Here is a 21,364-nt window from a genome sequence, read left to right on the forward strand (position 1 = left end):
GATTATATCTAGCTTTCAAAAATTTTTTAACGTTAGAAAACTGACCTCAGTGCATAGTAGCAGTTATGGAAAAGAGTTTCTTCCTGTAGTGAATAGTCAGGAATTATTAAAGAAAAATGTATGCAAAAGAAAGAAAGGTAGGAATCTCTGTTTGAATTGAAGCTAATGATATGAAATTATTCCCAGCCAACTGGGGTAATATTTGATTTTACAAGCACTCTTTAAAAGCAGACTTTGGCAACCAAGACAAATAGCTTGGGAGAAAGCAAAAACAATTGCTCCTTTCTAGTCAAGTATAGAAATTAGTGCTCATAATTATGATCCTGGATCATCAAGAACATATTAACTTGGCCCCATCCCCCTGGACTGAATGCTACACATGTACTCACACCCTCTTGCTTGCTCCCACCCTGGCAAGCAAGGCAACCATGAGAGCCTGGAGGTTCTTCAGAAGACAAAGAGGTCATTCAACCAGGTGTTATCAGCCCCAGATGGGGCAAGCAAAGGTGATGGAGAAGATTCCAGGAAGCTGCCAGAGCAGGCAGGGGAGAAATCCCAGGTTGTGCATAGAACTGGGCACTATAAGTGGTTCAGTGTGCAAATGGGATGTGGATTCATCTCCGTGATAAACTGAAAGGGAAACCCCTTGGATATTCCAGTCAGTGTATTTGTACACCAGTTTTTGTTTTTTTTTTATCTTATCCTGTTAGAAGCCTTTGACGTGCTGCTGCTATTGTTTCACTCATTTCCATCATCTTATGCAGAAAGGAAACAAGAGGATCTTCTAAGTCCATCAGATGCCCATTCTTTTTTTAAAAAAATATTACTGTATTTTTATTCATCTCATTTATGCATGTTCCTTTGTTGTGGCCACAGCAAGGGGGTTGGGGGAGAGGAAACTTTCTTCATGCATGCACAAAGGTTGTGATGTTTACTGAAGATGATGGGAAAAATTTTTCGATGTGCTCACACCAGCTGAGGCCAGCCAGCAGTGAACCTTGGAAGTGAATTCCGGTGCCTAGAACCGGCCCAGCATGGGGAGTGAGGAATCCATCACCTCCCTGGCAGTCGTACCTTGCCCAGGAACATTTGAGAAAAGTGTTGCCCAGTCTGCAGTCTGTGACCCTGAGCAGAGAAATGCTCACCAGGAGGATCAGGTCCAGCAAGGAGTCCCGGCCACCCAGTGATCCCAATTTGCCCTGCTCACTCGCCTGCCGGTTGTCCCAGATGCCCATTCTTTTTTTCTTCTTTTTTTTTTTTTAATATTTATGTATTTATTTGGCTGCGTTGGGTCTTAGTTGTGGCACGCGGAATCTTCATTGCAGCATGCGGGATCTTTCATTGCAGCGTGCGGGATCTTTCATTGCAGCGTGTGGGCTCAGTAGTTGCGGCACTCGGGCTTAGTTGCCCTGTGGCATGTGGGATCTTAGTTCCCCAACCAGGGATCAAATCTGCATCCCCTGCATTGGAAGGCGCATTCTTAACCTCTGGACCACCAAGGAAGTCCCCCAGATGCCCATCCTTATTAAAACATTGTAGAAGCCTGAAGAAAAGAAAAAACCATATTAACCATATTAACTTACATTGTGCTGTAAGGAGATAGATTGTATTATTAAAAATCATTTTATTAAAAAAATTATTTCAATGGGAAGGGGGTTTAGTGAGTGCAGAGTTTCACAGTAACAAATCCTCCTTTCTGGAAGGACTCATCCTGAACCTAAGCTGCACAGTTTTGCTACAGATAAGGTTCCATTGAAAATGACATCACAATGCCAAATTACAAAACTGGTGGGAGCCAGCTTATACAAACAGTATTAGATCTCTGATAACTTGAGATAGTAGAATTATTGGTTACAGATTATAAAATAAGTCTGATTAAAGCCATTAAAAAGTATTATAAATATTTCTAAAAGAGAAAAGATACTACTCAAAAATACTGGAAAATTTGGGAAAAAATTAAAAGTCTCAGTTGGGGGCTTCCCTGATGGCGCAGTGGTTAAGAATTTGCCTACCAGTGCAGGGGACATGGGTTCGAGCCCTGGTCCAGGAAGATCCCACATGCTGCGGAGCAGCTAAGCCCATGTGCCACAACTACTGAGCCTGCGCTCTAGAGCACACGAGCCACAACTACTGAGCCTGCGTGCCTAGAGCCCGTGCTCCTCAACAAGAGAAGCCACTGCAATGAGAAGCCCGCGCACCACAACGAAGAGTAGCCACTGCTCGCCACAAGTAGATAAAAGCCTGCGCGCAGCAACGAAGACCCAACGCAGCCAAAAATAAAATTAATTAATTAAAAAAAAAATCTTGGTGGGGGTTAAAATAACAGATTGGGCACAGCTGAATGGAGAATTTTGCTAAATTGGACCACAATGTAACATAGAATTATAATAAGGTGGAAAATGTGTTAAACATAAAGAGATGGAAAAATACCTCTAAATTGGCCTTGAGAGAGTAGACAATTTGAAGAGATTATAAATGACTTAGAATTTTCCAAATTAATGAAATATATGAAGATTCAAATTCAGGAAGCATAAGTCCCAAAGTGGGGAGGTAAAAATAAATCCACACCTAGAAATATAAAACTGCAGAGTAAAGCCCACCACATACACACACAAAAGGGCTTCAATGAAATATGCCTGTTATTAGTGATTTCTTTGTCACAGTTTGCATGATTTTAATTTTTCTCTTTATACTTTGATGTGTTTTGGCAACAGGCACATACATTTTTTTTAGAGTCATAGAAACAAATATGTATTTTAAGAAAATAAAATTGTCAACAGACAATTACAATTACGTTGTAGGAAATAACACTCATGAAATTCTTTATTCTACCTTGTGGAATGGCCTTATGGTAGCTTTTATACCAGTTTTTTATTTTATTAGTTCAGTTGTATAAAACAAATTCATATTAACTTTTCAACCCTTCATTCATGAAACATGTAGGATACAAAACAGAGATAAACAGTTATGCTTTATCTAGAGACTTTTTTCTTTGACTTTTTGTTTGTGTTTGTTTCTGACTAAAGGATTGGCTACAAGATAGACCATCAAATAGAGAAATGTAAGTAAGCCTTTTCTCATCGTTAGTGTGAAAAGTATCATAGTTATTGAATGTTGTTTTTTTCCTGCTCTTTGCATCATCTTTTTAACACTTCTTGAAATTATTGCTGATTATTTATTTTGTGATCTCCTGTCTTTACATAGAAGAGATTGGGGAATCATTTATTATAAGTTAATGTATATATTTAAATTTATGATTTTATATAGTTATACTAGTCATACTATAACCACAACTCAACTAAAATTTTCATTATAATGATACAATTATGATTTTATTATTTAGTCCTGTTTCCAACTTGCTTTTGAATAAACTTGTTCAACAACTTAGTTTGACACTTTAGTTAATAACTTCTCTGCCCTTCGTTCTAATCAACAAGCCTTTCTTCTGCTTTTGGAAAGGACTTTGATAATTAGAGCAGTAATACACAGTGTACATTAGAAAGCCTGCATGCAGGAAGATCCACAAGAAAGCTGATGTGGTAATCCAGAACCAAAAGTAGAAACAAAAGGCAATCTTACAAGTAGTCATCCCCAGAAAGTGAAAATTTTCAGTACAGATTAAACATAAAGATAAAGAAGAATCAAAGATAATCTCTCTGTTTTCCAGCCTGGAAATTAGTATTTTAGGATTTCAAAGGACATTAAAAAAGAGTAATCTTGTTTTGACACCCAGTTGATACTAGAAGCATGGTAAAGTTACTCTCCAATGTGAACTGCTTGAGAAGGGAAGCCAAATTGAGGGTAATTATTATATATTATACAGTGTTTTCCCTATTTCCTTCCTGTATCAGAAATAGATGTGAATATATAGAGAAGAAAATAAACCAGGTGCTATATGTGGGTATGCAGTTGTTCAAATTGTGGAGGTATCCTGGCCCTGAATGGCACTTGGAAGACCTGTTTATAATCAGACCTCTTCAGAGAATAATGTCTTTTATAAGTAGAACTGTAGGATGTAAATGCAGAATCAGTACTTAAAGTTGATGTTAATTCAGCTAACAAGAGAACATTGAGTTACAGAATGCTGACCCATGGAAGTACCCAGAAAGGTGGAGTTGGTCAGTACTCTTTGGGTGCTAAGAGTGGTTTATCAGCAGTAGACAAAGGGCTGATGCTAAGGTCAAAGTATTTCCTATAGGAAATATTTATGTTACTAAGGTGAAAGCCAACAGGAAATATCAGGATCAGATAGAATGTAAGAGCTAGAAAGAGATTACCAAGGTCTCCTACTCAAGTGGTCCTTTCTGGATCTAGTCCTTTTAGTCCTGAGCAAGGCCACATAACTGTATAATGGGAGAGCTAAGCTTCTAATCTATTTTTCTTGATTCCCATTCCCCTTTCCTTTCCACTACACTTGTCTCTAATTTGCACTGGAATCTTTGGGATTAATAGAACCTACACTTGGTACCAGTATATGTTGTTATAAATAAATATATTCAACATTGGAAAAAAACTTTTTCAACATTAGCAATTGAATTTTGCAAAATGATATATAATTGCTGTTCTATTCTTTGCCCATCAATTCTGTTGAAGTATTTTTAGAATCCTGCAAAGTCATTTCAAGGCATTATTAAAGTACTGGAATGAATCTCCACAAATAGAGGAGTCATGGAATATTTTACTATATTAGTACTGAACCTTCAGTTTGGCATCAAACTACTAATAATATTTATGTAGGCATAAATTGGAGGTAAAAGTTGTTGATAAAGTATATGCATATGGATTTATACATATCCGTGTATGAATTTGGTACAAGCTTAAGGGAAGTGGCAAATATTCAAACAAAAGTGAATCTGAATCTCAGAATTCCTTTAATAATGTTATATTAAATAACAGTAACTTCATAAAATAAAAAATTTTGTGGTAGCCAAAACTAATTTTAAGTTACTAAAATTATAACTTATATTTTTTGTTGTTTCTTTAGGCCATCTGAAGAAGGAACGTTAAATGGTGAGTCTGTGTGGTAGATTTAATGTGAAAAACTGAGGATTGTATATGATCTACTTTAGCAAATACTACATTGTCCTAAGTAAGAAATTTTAGACTTCATATTTGAAAAAGCCAAGGTAGTAGAAAGTTCTCCCCTCAGCTTGTTTCTCTTCATTATAAGTGTTTCACAAATACAAGAACTCACCGTTTGAATGATGATCGTTTTACAAAAGTTTCCCCACTCCCCTTCATGCTTGCTACCCAGGCTGCTTCTTCCCTTATATTCCCTGTGTTAGTGAATGGTACTCTTTCAGTCAGCTAGGTGAAACCTGAGCAGGAGGTATTCTTGACTCCCTTGACCTTGCACTCACAAAGCCCTCTTCCTCTGAGATATCCTTCAACCTTTCTTCAACCAGGGGTACATTTGGTACCCCTCCTCTACAGTCCTGTATTGTCCTGTATTGTGTGCATGTGTGAAAACACACACACGCACACACATACACACACACACACACACACACACTATATTTTATACCGCTCACACAATGATATAACTGTTAACTAGCTTTCTTCTTCTGCAAGACGATAGGTTCTTTTTCATTTATATTCTAGAAACTTAACACATAGCAGGTTCAATTTATTATCCATCTTTCTCACTACAGTTAAAAAGTGAAGTCCTCGGGAGTTCCCTGGTGGCCTAGTGGTTAGGACTCTGGGCTTTCACTGCTGTGGCCCCAGGTTCAATCCCTGTTTGGGGAACTGAGAGATCCTGCAAGCCGCACGGCGTGGCCCAAAAAAAAAAAAAAAAAAAGTGAAGTCCTCACAGAAACTAACACAACATTGTAAATCAACTATACTTCAATAAAAAAATAAAATTAAAAAAAAGTAAAGTCCTCAGATATACTTAGAGATGGAAGAGGGACTTTTTTGTTATTTTATATCTTCTCATAGTCAACCCATTAAAATGGTTACAGGGCTACAGCCCCACACCCCAAAGGTCTGATACTTTTCTTTTTGAGTAGGGAATAAGGGAAGAATGCAGTTTATAACAGGAGAGTGTGAACCATCATGTGCTTTTTCCCTTCCAGGTGTCAGACTACACAGGTACCACTAATCTGGCATAATGAAATAGGGTAATAAAGCACATGATGGACATAATTTATTACTTGTTTTTTTCTGTTTTTGTGAACAGAGCTTACATGAAGGAAACTTGGGATGATTAAATGAGACTGCTTAAACAAAAATTTATGCTGCATTAGTACTTTTAAAAGGGTCTCATTTGTTTATTTACCATTTTAGGTCTTGCTTCTCCATTTAAACCAGTTATGGATACAAATTACTATTACTCAGGTTAGTAATAGTAAATATTAAAAACAAAATTCAGTAGTTCTTTGAGCTTTTGGGGATTTCATTATTTCTCTCTCATTTTTATGCAGCTGTGGAAAGAAATAACTTGATGAGATTATCCCAGAGCATTCCATTTACACCTGTGCCTCCAAGAGGTAAATCCAAAAAGTAAAGAAATAAGAGGGAAAATAAACCCTTAATTAACATGTGGTTTTAACTGTAATATAGAACACGGGTGGTGACAGAAAGAGGAAGGATCACATTAAGAATTGTTAATTTTATATAAATTTTAATCAGCCTGATTACTACAAGATTCAGGTATGTTTAAACTGAAGGAAGCATCAGAAGTATTGATTTCTCTATTTCTGGCATATTGGAAGCAGTGATGTATTTTAATTCAGAAAAGCTCTTGATCCGTAGTTTAGCAATGAAAGCGTTGATAAATTGATATCACAGGGTTTGTGGAACAGATCTAACCTCCTGTTAAAAAGTTTAGCTTAGAAGTGTTTAGAAGTCTAATTGCTTTCTAAAAGTTTTTGTCGAAAATGTTCACGATTTCAAAAATGCTTATCATTACCAAATACAGGTGAATTTAGAGATATTAGATCCTTAGTTTCTGAGTATTTCTTGCCCTTAAACTTCTTTTATAAAACTACAACTTGGTCCATCTCGTTTTCTATTCCTCACTTAATCTTAACCAAAGATACCTGCCAATTTCTACCTTGTGATTTTCAGAGTCATACTTTGACCTTAAAATATGTCTATTCATGTTGCAGGTGAGCCTGTCACAGTGTATCGCTTGGAAGAGAGTTCTCCCAACATATTGAATAACAGCATGTCTTCGTGGTCACAGCTAGGCCTCTGTGCCAAAATAGAGTTTTTAAGTAAAGAGGAGATGGGAGGAGGTTTACGAAGAGCTGTCAAAGTACAGTGTACTTGGTCAGAACATGATATCCTCAAATCAGGACATCTTTATATTATCAAATCTTTTCTTCCTGAGGTGGTTAATACATGGTCAAGTATTTATAAAGAAGATACAGTTCTGCATCTTTGTCTTAGAGTAAGTGCTAGTGAATGCATACAGTGAAGCATTATTTGAGCTTCATGTTTTCACTTCTAAAGTGTGATAAATCAAATAGTCTTAATTTCAGTGTTGAACGAGGGTTTCTTTTTTCTGTTCTGTAGGAAATTCAGCAACAGAGAGCAGCACAAAAGCTCACATTTGCCTTCAACCAAATGAAACCCAAATCCATACCATATTCTCCAAGGTAAATCTTTTAAAATTTTTGAGATCTTTTAGTGTTATGTGGATAGCATTCTCTTTTGATCTTCATTATTGATGCTGAATATTTCATTATTTACCCATTTTAAAGATGGATTAGAATTTTATTAAGAAAACTATTAGTATAGGATAAAATGACTATGAGCAGGAACCTTTCTGAGGGCACTGAACTTGAGTTAAAAAATGTGAATAAGTGTAGGTGGTTGCAGAGCTAAAATTATATATGGCATAGATTGTGTATTGGTTAAGATTAAATCAATAAAAATTGTCATTCGGTTTATCATAAAAAAAGAAAAAGAAAACTACTAGTAATATCTATAACTGTTTTTCATAAGGTTCCTTGAAGTTTTCCTGCTGTATTGCCATTCAGCAGGACAGTGGTTTGCTGTGGAAGAATGTATGACTGGAGAATTTAGAAAATACAACAACAATAATGGTGATGAGATTATTCCAACAAATACACTGGAAGAGATCATGCTAGCCTTTAGCCATTGGACTTACGAATATACAAGAGGGGAGTTACTGGTACTTGATTTACAAGGTAAATTTATTAAAATATTGCTAAAAGGGAATTATGCATTAGGTTCTCATCTATTCATGTGATATGAGCAATATACAGAAATCTAATTTATGGATAGGTAAAATCTTAGGTCAGCAGAAGCTGTTAAAAAAGCAAGTCAATAACAGCCATAGTATATAGCTATTAGGGCCCTGAAGAGTGGGATGCTATCTTAATTGTTATTTAGGTAATACAGATGTTTTAATAAGCAAAAACATGTGAAATCCCCTATTCTACTCATAGACCTGTTGCCTTAATTTCTTTAAAAGTATAAAGACCATTTCTTTAAAACAATAACAACTATCTGTATTGTTCCTGGTGTTTATGTTATCTATTGCTGTGAACTAAACTACCTAATAGTGGATTACAACAACCATTTTGCTTGCTTACACTTCTTTGGTTTAGGAATTTGGGGATGGCTCATCTCTACTGTCCCCTTGGAGGGTTTGAATGGCTGGAGACTAGTTTGGACAGCTTGACTGGAGCCAAATGTTTTAGGTCTCTGTTCAAGACAGCTGAATTCCTCAGTTCTCCACCAAGTGATTTTTCCACATGGCTGGGTAGCTTGGACTTTTTGTAGCATGGTAGTTTCAGGTAATTAGACTTCTTACATGACAGCTGGCTTCCTCCAGAGAGAAAGCAGAAACTCTTAGGTTGGGACCAGAATGGGCCCAGATCCCTTCTGCCACATTTTACTGGTCAAAGTAAGTTATAAGGACAGCTCAGATTCAAGAGGTAGGGAATAGATTCAAGCACTTGGTAGGTAGAGCAACATGTATACAAGGAGGGAAAAACTGAGCATAGCCATCTTTGTAGACAGATTCCTTCATACATGTAAAAGGGGAAAAAAAAAAATTATGGCTATGAGAGAGCAGTGATTTGGTTAGAGTAATGTTTATGCAGCTTCACAGCAGGGTCAAAGAAAAATGAAATTGAGCAAATTGCCACCTCTGCCTGGATGATACTTTGACATTATAGGTTCCATTTTTTTTTCCCCTAAAGAGCAGCTTTAATTTCAAATGTCAACATAGACCAGATTTCAAATCACATAAAAACAGTTGTTTAGAATATTTATCACTTGATGACTTCTTTCATTATATAGATACTCCCAAATATAAACAGTTTGTTGAAAAACAAACAGTTGGTATTGATTTTCAGTACCAACTCAAGAAAGAAAATCTGTGTAAAAATAGCTATCCTTTTTTCAGTAAATTCATCATTTTACATAAATGATTAAGTGATATATATAGTGAAATCTCTGATGTATATTATTAGATGGGCCAATCCATCTTCAAATATGCCTAGGAAGTGAGGCCAAACTGTTAATTAAAAGATGGCAGTTATTTTTAATAAGCAGAGTAATAGTGATGTTCTCTACAAAATTAATGTGTTCATGGAGCCGTTTTTTTCATAGAAATATTTTAGACAGTTACTACAAACAAGTTAAACAATATAGAAATATATAAAGAACAAAATGTTCCCATCTTTACTGTTCCTCTACCTTTGTGAAGACAAATTACAAATTTTTAAGCTTATTTTTAATCATTTTGTGTTGTGATTTTCCTCCAGCTGGGATCATGCTATATATATATGTATGTATGTGTGTGTGTGTGTGTATTTCACTTTTTTTTTTTTTCTACCTAATAATACATGATGGCCATCTTCTGGATCATTATTGATAAATCTGAGTCATTCCTTTTAACAGCTGTAGTATGGAGGCATAGCATGATTTGCATCCTCTGTTATGAGACAGTCACCCTATTTTTAGTTTTAGAGATGAGTACAATTTCAATAGCGACAGCCAGGTTACTTTTCCAGAAGGTTATATGAATTCATACTCAGCACTGTGAGCACCCATCACTGTGCCCATTTCTTCACCATCTCTTCATTACTGAATATTTACTTAATCTTTGCCAATCTGAGTAGAAATTAGACTCATGTTTTAATACTAGCTTTTCCTATTGTGAAATTCTACCCATTTTATTAGGTTTCATTCTAATGGGTTAAATATTTTATGATTATTCAAATATCAGTAGTTGTTCTGTATATGAATGAATAGATGAGACTGAAAAGATTTAACCACACTTTTAACACCTCTGGAGAGGGCTGGAGGTGAAGGAAGATGTTCACAATCTTACTCTTTATGTAATCTGAATCTTTTGCAAGAAAATGTATTTATATGTTAGCCTGTGATTTTAAAAACTCCAAGACTTTTAAAATGACCTGTAGATCACGCCTTCATGTACCTAATTGTTCTTTGCTAACTAAGGTGAAACAAGGGCAGATTGTAAATGAGGAGATATTTACTTCCAGCTTGGCCTTGTTGCATCAGAAACTGGTGTCACCAGGAGCTTACATGCCTACCTACCTATTCTGACATTTAACTGTTGTTCATGTCGTAGGAACTGTGTTTGTTCCTAGTGCAATGTTGAAGTCATAAGTCAAGTTATGAAATATCAAGAGAGAAAAACTATCCTCTTTTGAATAATTTAACATCGTGTAATGGTTGATGATGCTATAGAATCTCTTGTGACTTTTTATTATACTTATGTATTTATCAGTTACATAATATAAATTGTCTTTTTAATATATACATATAAAGGTGTGGGTGAAAATTTGACTGACCCATCTGTGATAAAGGCAGAAGAAAAGAGGTAATAAGTTTTAATAATTTCATTAAGACATTTTTGTAATTTCAAATTCTACACTTCTATTTGCATTAACTGACTTTTTCTTTTAACTACCAATTTCACAGATCCTGTGATATGGTTTTTGGCCCAGCAAACCTAGGAGAAGATGCAATAAAAAACTTCAGAGCAAAACATCACTGTAATTCTTGCTGTAGAAAGCTTAAACTTCCAGGTAAGCATTTTCTTAATCAGTATAATATATAAATTGTTAGCAAAGTTAATTACTACAGAACTTCATAAGGCCAGAAGCATAAATACATATTTTTGGTTATAAATGGATCTATGCTTTCATTCATTACTTATAAAACCACAAAGTCCATTCACTTAATACATATTTATTATGTGTCTGCTGGATGCCAGGAATTGTGTTAGATATTAACAATACATAGTGAACAAGACAAACATGGTCCCTGCACTTGGTGGAGTTTAGCCAGGTCTTGGATACTGACAAGATTAACGGAGAATTATAGGACTATCATAAATGCCAAGCAGAAAAAATAGAACAGGTAACCAGATCACTTAACACAAACTTAGAAGTCAGGGAATGCTACCTGGGGAACTAACAGGTTTGCCTAAAACTGAAGGATGAATAGACTTTCAAGTTAGCCTGGAAAAGAGTTGGGAAAAGAGTATTCTGTGAAACAGGAAGAGGAACTGCAGATACAGTCTCTCATGATAGTAACTTCATCTTTATATTTGAAGAATTACAAGTTATTATTGAATCATAAGTTATATCACAAACCAGTTGTTCTCACCCTTTGGTGTGTGTCAGAATCCCCTGTGGAACTTTTTCAAAATTACAGGTGCCTGGCACTCACCCTTGAGCTGTATTTTTAAAAGTCCCTCGCATTATGACCAATAATATAGTAGTAGTTAAGAGCTTGGACCTGGGAGCCAGACTCCAGGGCCTCAGAGATACCTATGTCATAGAGGTTTGTTGTTTTTTGTTTGTTTGAGGAGTAAATGAGGTGGTATTTGTGAAGTACTTAGAACAGTGACAGGCACATAGTAAGCATGTTAATACTACTATCTGTAAATTTTTAAAAATTGTTCATTGTTAATAGATACAGAAATTATTTATTTTCGTATATTGACGTTGTATTCTGCATTCTTGCTAAACTCACTTAGTTCTAGGAGGTTTTTGTTTGTTTGGTTCTTGTTTATTGTTTGTAAATTCCTTGGAATTTTCTGGGTAGACAATAGAGACAGTTCTTTACTTCCTTTCCAATCTGTATGCCTTTTATTTCTTTTTCTTGACTTTTTGTAATGGCAAGGAATTCAAGTACAATGTTGAATAGGAGTAGTGAGAATAGACATCTTCCATGCCTCATTTCTTGAAGATGCTTATCCTAAATGTTCACTGAATTTGTCAGATGTCTTTTCTGCATCTATTTATATGATCATTTGGTTTTTCTTCAATTGGTTAGTATTACATTGAATTACATTGATTGACTTTTTAAATGTTGAGCCAGTCTTGTATTCCAAGGACAAACTCCACTTTGTCGTGGTATATATTTTATATATATATATATATTTTGGTTGTGCTGGGTCTTTGTTGTGCCAGGCAGGCTTCTTAGTTGCAGCTCACAGGCTCCTTAATTTCGGCATGTGAACTCTTAGTTGCAGCATGCATGTGGGATCTAGTTCCCTGACCAGGGATTGAACCCAGGTCCCCTGCATAGGGAGTGCAGAGTCTTCACCACTGCACCACCAGGGAAGTCCCTGTCATGGTATATTATCTTTTTTATGTGTTGTTGGGTTCAATTTTCTAATTTGTTGATGATTTTTATATCTATGTTCATGAAGAATATTCGTCTATGGGGTTTTTTCCCTTGTACTCTCTTTGTCTTGTTTGGTGTCAGGATAATAATGACCTTAAAAATAAGTTGTAAGTGTTTACACCTCTTTTGTTTTGGGGAATAGATTGTATCGAATTGATATTATCCCCACTTCAAATGTTTGATAGAATTGTCTAGCAAAACCATCTCAGTCTGAAGTTTTCTTTGTCAGATGCTTTTTAATTAAGTTTAATTTTTTAAAATAGATGTCAGTTTCTTGAGTGAGTTTCAGTAGTTTGTGTCTTTCGGGGAATTGGTCCATTTTATTTGTTTATTTTTTTTCCAGTTTCATTGAGAAATAATTGATATACATACCTATAAGTTTAGAGTGGATAGCATGATGGTTTGATTTACATATATTGTGAAATGATTACCACACTACATTAAGCTAACATCCATCTTCTTGTATAGATAGAATAAAAAGAAAGAAAAAAAATGTTTTTCTTCACGATAACTCTTAGTATTTACTCTCTTAACAGCTTTCCTATATATCATACAACAGTGTTAGCTGTAGTCACCATGTTGTACATTACATCCGTAGTACTTATTTATCTTATAACTGGAAGTTTGTACCTTTTGACCACCTTCCTCCAGTTCTCCCTCCCCTCACCCCTCTACCTCTGGTAACCACAAGTCATCTGTTTCTGTGAGTTTGTTTGTTTTTTTAGGTTCCATGTATGAGTGAGATCATACAATATTTGTCTGCATTTTATTTAAATTGTCAAACTTATGGGCATAGAGTCAATGATACTACTATCTTATTTTTTTAAATGTCTGTGGTGAATCCTCTCTTTCATTAGGGTAATTTGTGCTTTTTATTTTTTGGTCAGTGTGGCTGAGGTGTATCAGTTTTATTGATACTTTCAAAGAACCACTTTTTGTTTTCATTGTTTTACTCTACTTTCTGTTGTCAGTTTCATTGACTTACTCTCTATTATTTCCATGTTTCTGCTTGCTTTGGTTTTAGTTTGTTTTTTCTGTAGTTTGTTAGGGTAAAAATTTAAAATATTCATTTGAGACTTTTTTTCTAACAAAACATTTTAGTGCTGTAAATTTAGTGCTGTAAATCGTCTAAGCATTGTGTTAGCTGCATCCCACAAATTTTGGTATTTAAAAAAAATTTTTTTTGGTATGTTTTAGTTTTGTTTTTATTTTTTAAATATTTCTTATTTCCCTTGAGATTTCTTCTTTGACCTATGGATTAATTACAGGTGTCTTTTTTGTTTGTTTGTTTGTTTATTTATTTTTGGCTGCATTGGGTCTTCGATGCTGCGTGCAGGCTTTCTCTAGTTGTGCCAAGTGGGGGCTACTCTTCACTGTGGTGCGCGGGCTTCTCATCGCGGTGGCTTCTCTTGTCACGGAGCATGGGCTCTAGGCGCGTGGGCTCAGTAGTTGTGGCTCACGGACTCTAGAGAGCAGGCTCAGTAGTTGTGGTGCACGGACTTAGTTGCTCCGTGGCATGTGGGATCTTCCCGGACCAGGGCTCGAACCCATGTCCCCTGCATCGGCAGGCGGATTCTTAACCACTGCACCACCAGGAAGCCTCTACAGGTGTCTTTTTTAGTTCTCAAATATTTGTAAATTTTCCTGGTATCTTTCTGTTACTGATTTCTTGCTTAATTCCATTCTGATAAGAGAACATACTTTATATGATTTCAATATCAAAAATTTTTTTAACCTTAAAAAGATACTGTCCCTAGTGAATGTTGCACATACACTTGAAGAGAATATTCTCTTGTTGGATGGAGTATTCTATAAATGTTAATGAAGGAAAGTTTTTTGTTGTTTTTTTTTTAAATTTATTTTTGGCTTCATTGGGTCTTCATTGCTATGCATGGGCTTTCTCAAGTTGTGGCGAGCAGGGGCTACTCTTCGTTGCGGTGCGCGGGCTTCTCATTGTGGTGGCCTCTCTTGTTGTGGAGCAGGGGCTCTAGGTGCGCGGGCTTCAGTAGTTGCAGCATGCAGGCTCAGTAGTTGTAGCTCACAGGCTCTAGAGTGTAGGTTCAGCAGTGGTGGCACACGGGCTTTAGTTGCTCTGCGGCCTGTGGGATCTTCTCAGACCAGGGCTCAAACCCATGTCCCTTGCATTGTCAGGAGGATTCTTAACCACTGTGCCACCAGGGAAGTCCCAATGAAGGAAAGTTTTTTGATAGTGTTGTTCTGGTTTTTAATATCCTTGCTGATTTTCTGTCTATTTATTCTGTTTATTACTTAGAAAAAAGGTCTCTAAGTATAATTGTTGATTTATCTGCTTTGCTTTCAGTTCTATCAATTTTTCCTGCATGTATTTTTGAAGCTTTGCTCTTAGATTCATACAGATTTACAGTTGTTATGACTTCTTGGTGATTTAATTTTTATTAAATTAATGCCATGGTAATTCTCCTTGTTCTAAAGTCTGCTTTGTCTGATATTAACATAGCTTATGATTAGTGGTTTCATCAGGTATCTTTTCCCATTCTTTTTACCTGTATATATTAATTCTATTTAAAGTGGTTTTCTTGTAGACAGCATATAGTTAGTTCCTAGGTTTAATTTGTTTTTTAAAATCTAACCATTTCCATCTTATAATAGCTGATTTAGACCCTTTACATTTAATGTAATTATTGATATGGTTAGATTTTGATCTGCTGTTTTATTGTTTTCTGATTGATGTCTCTGGTTTGGTTTTTTTGTTGTTTTCTCCACCCCACATCCCACACCCCACACCCCACACCCCCGGCTCTGTTTTAGTATTCTATTTTATCTTTATGTTTAGGTTTTTTAGTGGTTGCTCTTAGTTCCCCTTACCTAAGAATGTATTTCACTTTCATTCCTGAAGGGTATTTTCACTGGATCTAGAATTTTAGGTTGACATTTCTTTCTTTCAGCACTTAAAAAATGTTCTGCTGTCTTCTAGCCTCTGTTATTTATGATGAAAACTCCACAGTCATTTGAATTGTTCTTTCCATGATGTATCATTATAATCTATCTTCTTTCAAGATTTATTCTTTATTTTTGGTTTTGAACGGTTTGATTCTGTGGTTATGTTAACTGCAGTTAGCAGTTATGTCTAGTTGTAGCTTTCTCTGAGTTTATCCTGTTTCAGCTTTACTAAGCTTCTTGAATTTGCCAATTTATGACTTTTATCAAATTTGGGGAGTTTTTAGCTATTATTTCATCAAATATTTGTCTGCATCAATCTCTTCTCTTTCTGGACTCTCATAAAAACAATGTTAGACCTTTTGATATTGTCACCCAGGAACCTGTGGCTCTGATTACTTCCTTAAAAATTAATTTTTTTCTTTTGTTCAGATTGGATAATTTCTATTGATCTACACACACATTCACTGACTCATTCTTTATTTCTTCATTCTGCTATTAAGCTCATGCACTGAATTTTTATTTCAGTTATATTTTTCAGTACTATAATTTCCTGTTGGTCTTTTTATACTGATTATTTCTCTGCTGAAAACTTATTTTTCCTTTCATTTCAAGTCTGTTTGTCCTACGTCATGGAGTATGGTTCTAGTAGCTAGTTTAAAGTCTTTAATTATTCTACCATCTGGGTAACCTTGGGATTGGCTTCTCTTGGTTGTCTTTTTCTTTGAGAATCTTTGAAATATTCCTGTTTTTTGTATCTCTAGTAATTTTAGAATGTGTCCTGGATATTTTGAATATTATGTTATGAGATTTGAGGTCTTATTAAAAATCCTCTATAGAGAATTTTGAATTTTTGAATTTTGAATCCTTGAGATTTTTGGTGTTAGTAGGCAATCACCTCAGTTAAATTCAGTTCACAAGTCCCAGTCTATCTTCTGTGTGGCTGTGCCTCTAATGTCAGTTTAGTTTTTAAAGCCTTTGCATTATTAATCAGGTCTCTCTCACATGTGTGTCAAACAAGGGCAAGTCTGGGACATGAGTGAAGGTCTGCACCATAGTTTAGTTCTCAAAGCCTATGCTATGCCATCTTTCCACATATGTGCCACTCAAGCATGAGTCTGGGATTTCATACATAAATTTAGGCTGTCTCTCTCTCCTTTTTCCTCCTCTCCATGATTTCTTCCATACTTTGTGACTCCCAGGAGCCTCTTCTTTCCTTTTTTTTTTTTTTTTTTTTGGGTACACTGCCTAGAAAGCCAGGATTTTGGCATCCCTGCACTGTCACACACATTCTGCAATTAGGTCTGTTTCTGGTGCTGAAAATAATACTTCTGGGATCATAGAGGTACCTATTCTCAGTTCTTCTGGTCAGAGAGAAGGGTTTTCTCTTGGAGTCGTAGGTTCTTGCCCAACTACCACCACTGTAGGAATGCCTCTTCATGACCAGGGCTTAGGTAAAGGGCAGAAGAGCAAAAAGAATAATTAAAAAGAGGGAACTCCCCTCAACATTTTCCATCCCACAGGGTCCTCCTTCCTTATCCTGTGGCCAGAAGGTCTTGGAGCTTTTTGTGTCCACACTCACTGTATGTTTCTGTGATTGAGCTATCTTCAAGTCTAAGCCCAGAAATAAGAGATGGGAAAAAAACAGGAAGCTCACCACCATATAAATCGTTCTTCAAGTTCTGATTTCCTCCTCCTATATGTCTGCTGTTACTTTTCAGAAGTCTGAGATAGTTGCTTTATGTATCATGTTTTTACTTGTAATCAGTGAGAAAGAGAGAGGATGGAATATGCTTAGTCCATTTAAGCCAGAAGTAGAACACACAATGATGAATTTAACAGGCAGCCCAGATATAATTTTTATTTGGTTTTGATACAATGCAATATTTAATAGCATATCTGTTTTTTAAATTGTCATTTAAAGGATTTTACAACTTGGAAGGGACCTTAAAAGCAACCCAGTCCAAGTCCATCGTTTTACAGAACATAAAATAAGAGTTTACATGATTTGCCCATGGTTACACCATTAGTTAACAGCATTATAATTGTGAATTGAATTATAATTGTGTTTCTATCCATTGTTCTTTGTGTACACTTCAGCTACAAATTAATTTGCATTCCCTAAGGCCTTACTGGGAAAGTCTTGAATTTAAAGTTTATCAAAAATTGTTCATACTGTAGCAAATATGTATTTGGACCATTGAATATAGACTATTACTGAAATCAAAATTAACAGTTCATATTCTGAGTGTTGGTTCTGTTTTACATGGAGATAAAAGTATAAGGGTATATGCACGACTGTGGTTTGTTTATAAAGTATACATTTGATACTACTGTATTGTTTTCCAATTCTGCAACCATTGTCATATATGTCTATTACTCCCTGAGTTCATCCTATCCCATAGCTATAAAGGCAGTCTACATACTGATAGTACCAAATTTAACTGAAGACTAACTTCTTTCCTGAGCTCTTGTTTCTATATTGAGTTTCCTACATTGCTACTTGAATTACTTTTTTTTTTTTTTTTTTTTTTTTTTAAATTTATTTTTGGCTGTGTTGGGTCTTCATTTCGTGCGAGGGCTTTCTCTAGTTGCGGCAAGCGGGGGCCACTCTTCATCGCGGTGCGCGGGCCTTTCACTATCACGGCCTCTCTTGTTGCGGGCACAGGCTCCAGACGTGCAGGCTCAGTAGTTGTGGCTCATGGGCCTAGTTGCTCCGCGGCATGTGGGATCTTCCCAGACCAAGGCTCGAACCCGTGTCCCCTGCATTGGCAGGCAGATTCTCAACCACTGTGCCACCGGGGAAGCCCTTGAATTACTTTTAAGTAACACTTTCGCTCCAGAATTCTTGACTTTCATTTTCCACCCCTACCCACGAAACTCTGCTTTCCTGTCTCATTAATGGTTACCCAGTTGCTCAGGCTGAAAACCTAAAAGCTAGCCAGTTCCTTTGTTCTCTTACTTTTCATAACCAATCTGTCAAATTCTGTCTGCTCAAATTCTGAAATCTCCCTAGAATTTATCAATTTCTCTTCATCGTCATTGCCACCATTTTGTTTCCTGGATTCTTACCAGTTGTCCTCTAACAAGACTTCATGTGACGATTGCAATGGTCATTTTAAACAAATTTGATTACATTCCTCCCTTAAGACTTCTTAATACCTTCCACTGGATTTTCACCGTATTCTGTACTTAGCTTGCAAACCATGAATCAGAGGTCAGCAAACTTTTCTGTAAAAGGCAAACAAAGGAAGTATACATTTTAGGCTTTGTGGGCCATATGGCCTGTGTCACAGCTATCCACCTCTCCCATTGTAGTACAAAAACAGCCAGAGACAATCTGTAAACAATTTCTATGGTTGCATTCCAATAAAACTATATACAAAAACAAGTAGCAAAAAAAAAAAAAAACAAGTAGCAGGCCAGATTTGGCGCACTGGCTGTAGTTTGACAACTGCTGACCGTTAATGATTGTTTGACCTCATTTTCTCCTAGTCTTTCCCTCATTCACTACATGCAAGCCATGCTGCTTCTTGCCATTCTTGGAACACACCAAGTCCATTCCCTTTTTGCAGTCCGCAGTTAACTTTCTCTGCATAGAGTACTCTTCCTGGGACTTTGATCGGTCATTTCTTAATATTCAGGTCTTATATGTTACCTCCTGTGGCTTTTCTGCCCAGCCCTATCTAAAAGAATCACCTTATACCGTCTCCCACCTGACCCTCATCACACTATTTTCTTCAAAGCACTTGCTACTACTTAAAATTGTCATTTTTCTATTTGTTTTTCTTCACCTACAAGAATATAAGCTCCATGAGAACAGGGACCTTACCTGCCTTGTTCACTGCTGCGTTTCTACACTTACATGAGTTACTGACTCATGGTCGGAGTGTAATAATTATTTGTTGAATGATTTCATTTTTATGTGTATAAATTTTGTGACTTTTGAATTTATAACAGCCTTGTAGAAAATAGATCTGGCATGTTTAGAGGGAAATTAATTTAGAAAATGTTCTTAATTTTCTGTTTCTAAGCAATACTGACTCTTTTTTTCTTTTTTTTGTTGGGGGTCATGAATATAGATCTGAAGAGGAATGACTATACACCTGACAAAATTATATTTCCTCAGGATGAGCCTTCTGATTTGACTCTTCAGCCTGGAAATTCCACCAAAGAATCAGAATCAACTAATTCTATTCGTCTGATGTTATAATATTACTGAGTCATTGGTTTTGCCTACACCTCACAAAAATGTTACTGTCACTTTTCATTTAGGAGGGAATTGTTTGGTAATAAAGAAAAGCGTGTGCTAATTGAATATGCTGAACTGGCACATTTAAAAGGTCAATATTCTTTTGACCTGATTAAATTAGTCAGGAACTCCCTATACAATACAGCTGGCAGCTGTTAAATTTTAAAGGTAAAGAAAAATTAGTATTTATAACTTTTTAAAGGGCTCTTTTTAACAGAGGATTTCATTTGACTTTGTTCTGATGAGGGTAATACCCTCTCTTCATGTGGTGCAATACCATTAACCAAAGTTAGGTGTCCGTGCAGATTTTATTGGCAGCTGGTTTACTGCCATTCAGCTAGCGAAATGAAGAAATCACCCAGTCTTTTGGTTAAATGGCAGTCAGGTGTCTTCCTCAGTGTGTTTTAGTGTGTTCAGTGATGATGTCACTAGTGCCCAGCTAGATGCTTGTTGTTTCCCATCTCATGGGAAAGGAGATGGCTTGTTATAATTCTAGATCTACAGGGATATAGAAAGCCCAAGCCGAAAACCATTTTCTAAGAGGGACCTTATGAATCAGGGTTAGGCTCCTGTTTAAAAGATAGAGCCAGATTTTTCGTTAAATAGAGCCCAAATTGTGCAAAAGTATTAGTGCTTTTTTTTTTTTAAACATTGTTAAGTAGAAGAAAGCCATGGTAGACTGGTATAACCTAAATATATCAAAGGAGAAACTTAACTCACTGTTCAAGAGAAGTTACCTTGTGAGAAAAGTTAAAGTGCTTTTTTCTTATCTATATCTACTATAGTTACAACTTGGAAGTTACATACTTCTCAAAAGATTTTATTGACCAGTATATCAAATCAGAATGTAAACATGAATTTTTGCATATATTTAAAATTGTGTAGGAACATCTGAACATGAATATTGTTTGTGGTACTTAAGAAATTGAATTGGATTATCATTATGTGATGTTGGGAGATTGCAATGCAACTTCATGCCAATAAAATGTAATTTAACTGCCCCAGATGTTGTTGAATACTCAGCAACAAGAAAAGCTTTGCATCTGTCTGAAGTTCTGTGCTTTGACTTTTTTTCTTTTTTTTTTTTCCCTAGGTACTAATTTTAATTTTTATTTGGGAGGGAGCAGTGTAAATCTTATTTGTATTCAGTAGTGTATCTCATAGATACAGACAAGGGAAAAAGAGATAAGCTGTTCAAATAGTGTTTAACATTGATGGGGGGGAGAAAGAAAAAATGTATTAAAGATATTATACTATATACATTTTGTATATCATTAAATCTTTAAAAGAAATTAAATAAATTTATTCTTGTTTACAGATGTTTTACTGAGTTTAATCATTCTGAAAAATTAATATTTTCAGTGTTAATTTTTTTTCAGAATATCAGGTTTTTTTTAATGAACCAATTGTACACCTGTGCATTTTGATCTCCTGTCCTGTACAATGTTTAAAGTGATCTTGATTTCCTACTGTCTTTATTTATTTATTTCTGGATCTGTTTATTGTTATGTCAGAAAAGAGGGATATAAATTGTCTACTGATATTTAA

The 21,364-nt window shown here is 35.8% G+C and overlaps 1 protein-coding gene across 1 annotated transcript in view; it reads left to right on the plus strand.

The window, feature by feature from the left end:
• The window catches only part of TRPM7 (transient receptor potential cation channel subfamily M member 7), a 111,827-nt gene extending 90,463 nt beyond the window's left edge, over positions 1-21,364 (plus strand). The window contains exons 30-39 of the mRNA XM_007170409.3: positions 3,027-3,061; positions 4,985-5,010; positions 6,289-6,339; positions 6,426-6,491; positions 7,113-7,396; positions 7,522-7,604; positions 7,954-8,159; positions 10,780-10,831; positions 10,933-11,039; positions 19,647-21,364. Of these exons, the coding sequence (XP_007170471.2) occupies positions 3,027-3,061; positions 4,985-5,010; positions 6,289-6,339; positions 6,426-6,491; positions 7,113-7,396; positions 7,522-7,604; positions 7,954-8,159; positions 10,780-10,831; positions 10,933-11,039; positions 19,647-19,777 (1,041 nt within the window). The 3' untranslated portion in view covers positions 19,778-21,364. The remainder of the gene's footprint in view (positions 1-3,026; positions 3,062-4,984; positions 5,011-6,288; positions 6,340-6,425; positions 6,492-7,112; positions 7,397-7,521; positions 7,605-7,953; positions 8,160-10,779; positions 10,832-10,932; positions 11,040-19,646) is intronic.

The sequence above is a fragment of the Balaenoptera acutorostrata genome, chromosome 3, assembly GCF_949987535.1.
Source record: "Balaenoptera acutorostrata chromosome 3, mBalAcu1.1, whole genome shotgun sequence".
Taxonomy (NCBI): Eukaryota; Metazoa; Chordata; class Mammalia; order Artiodactyla; family Balaenopteridae; genus Balaenoptera; species Balaenoptera acutorostrata.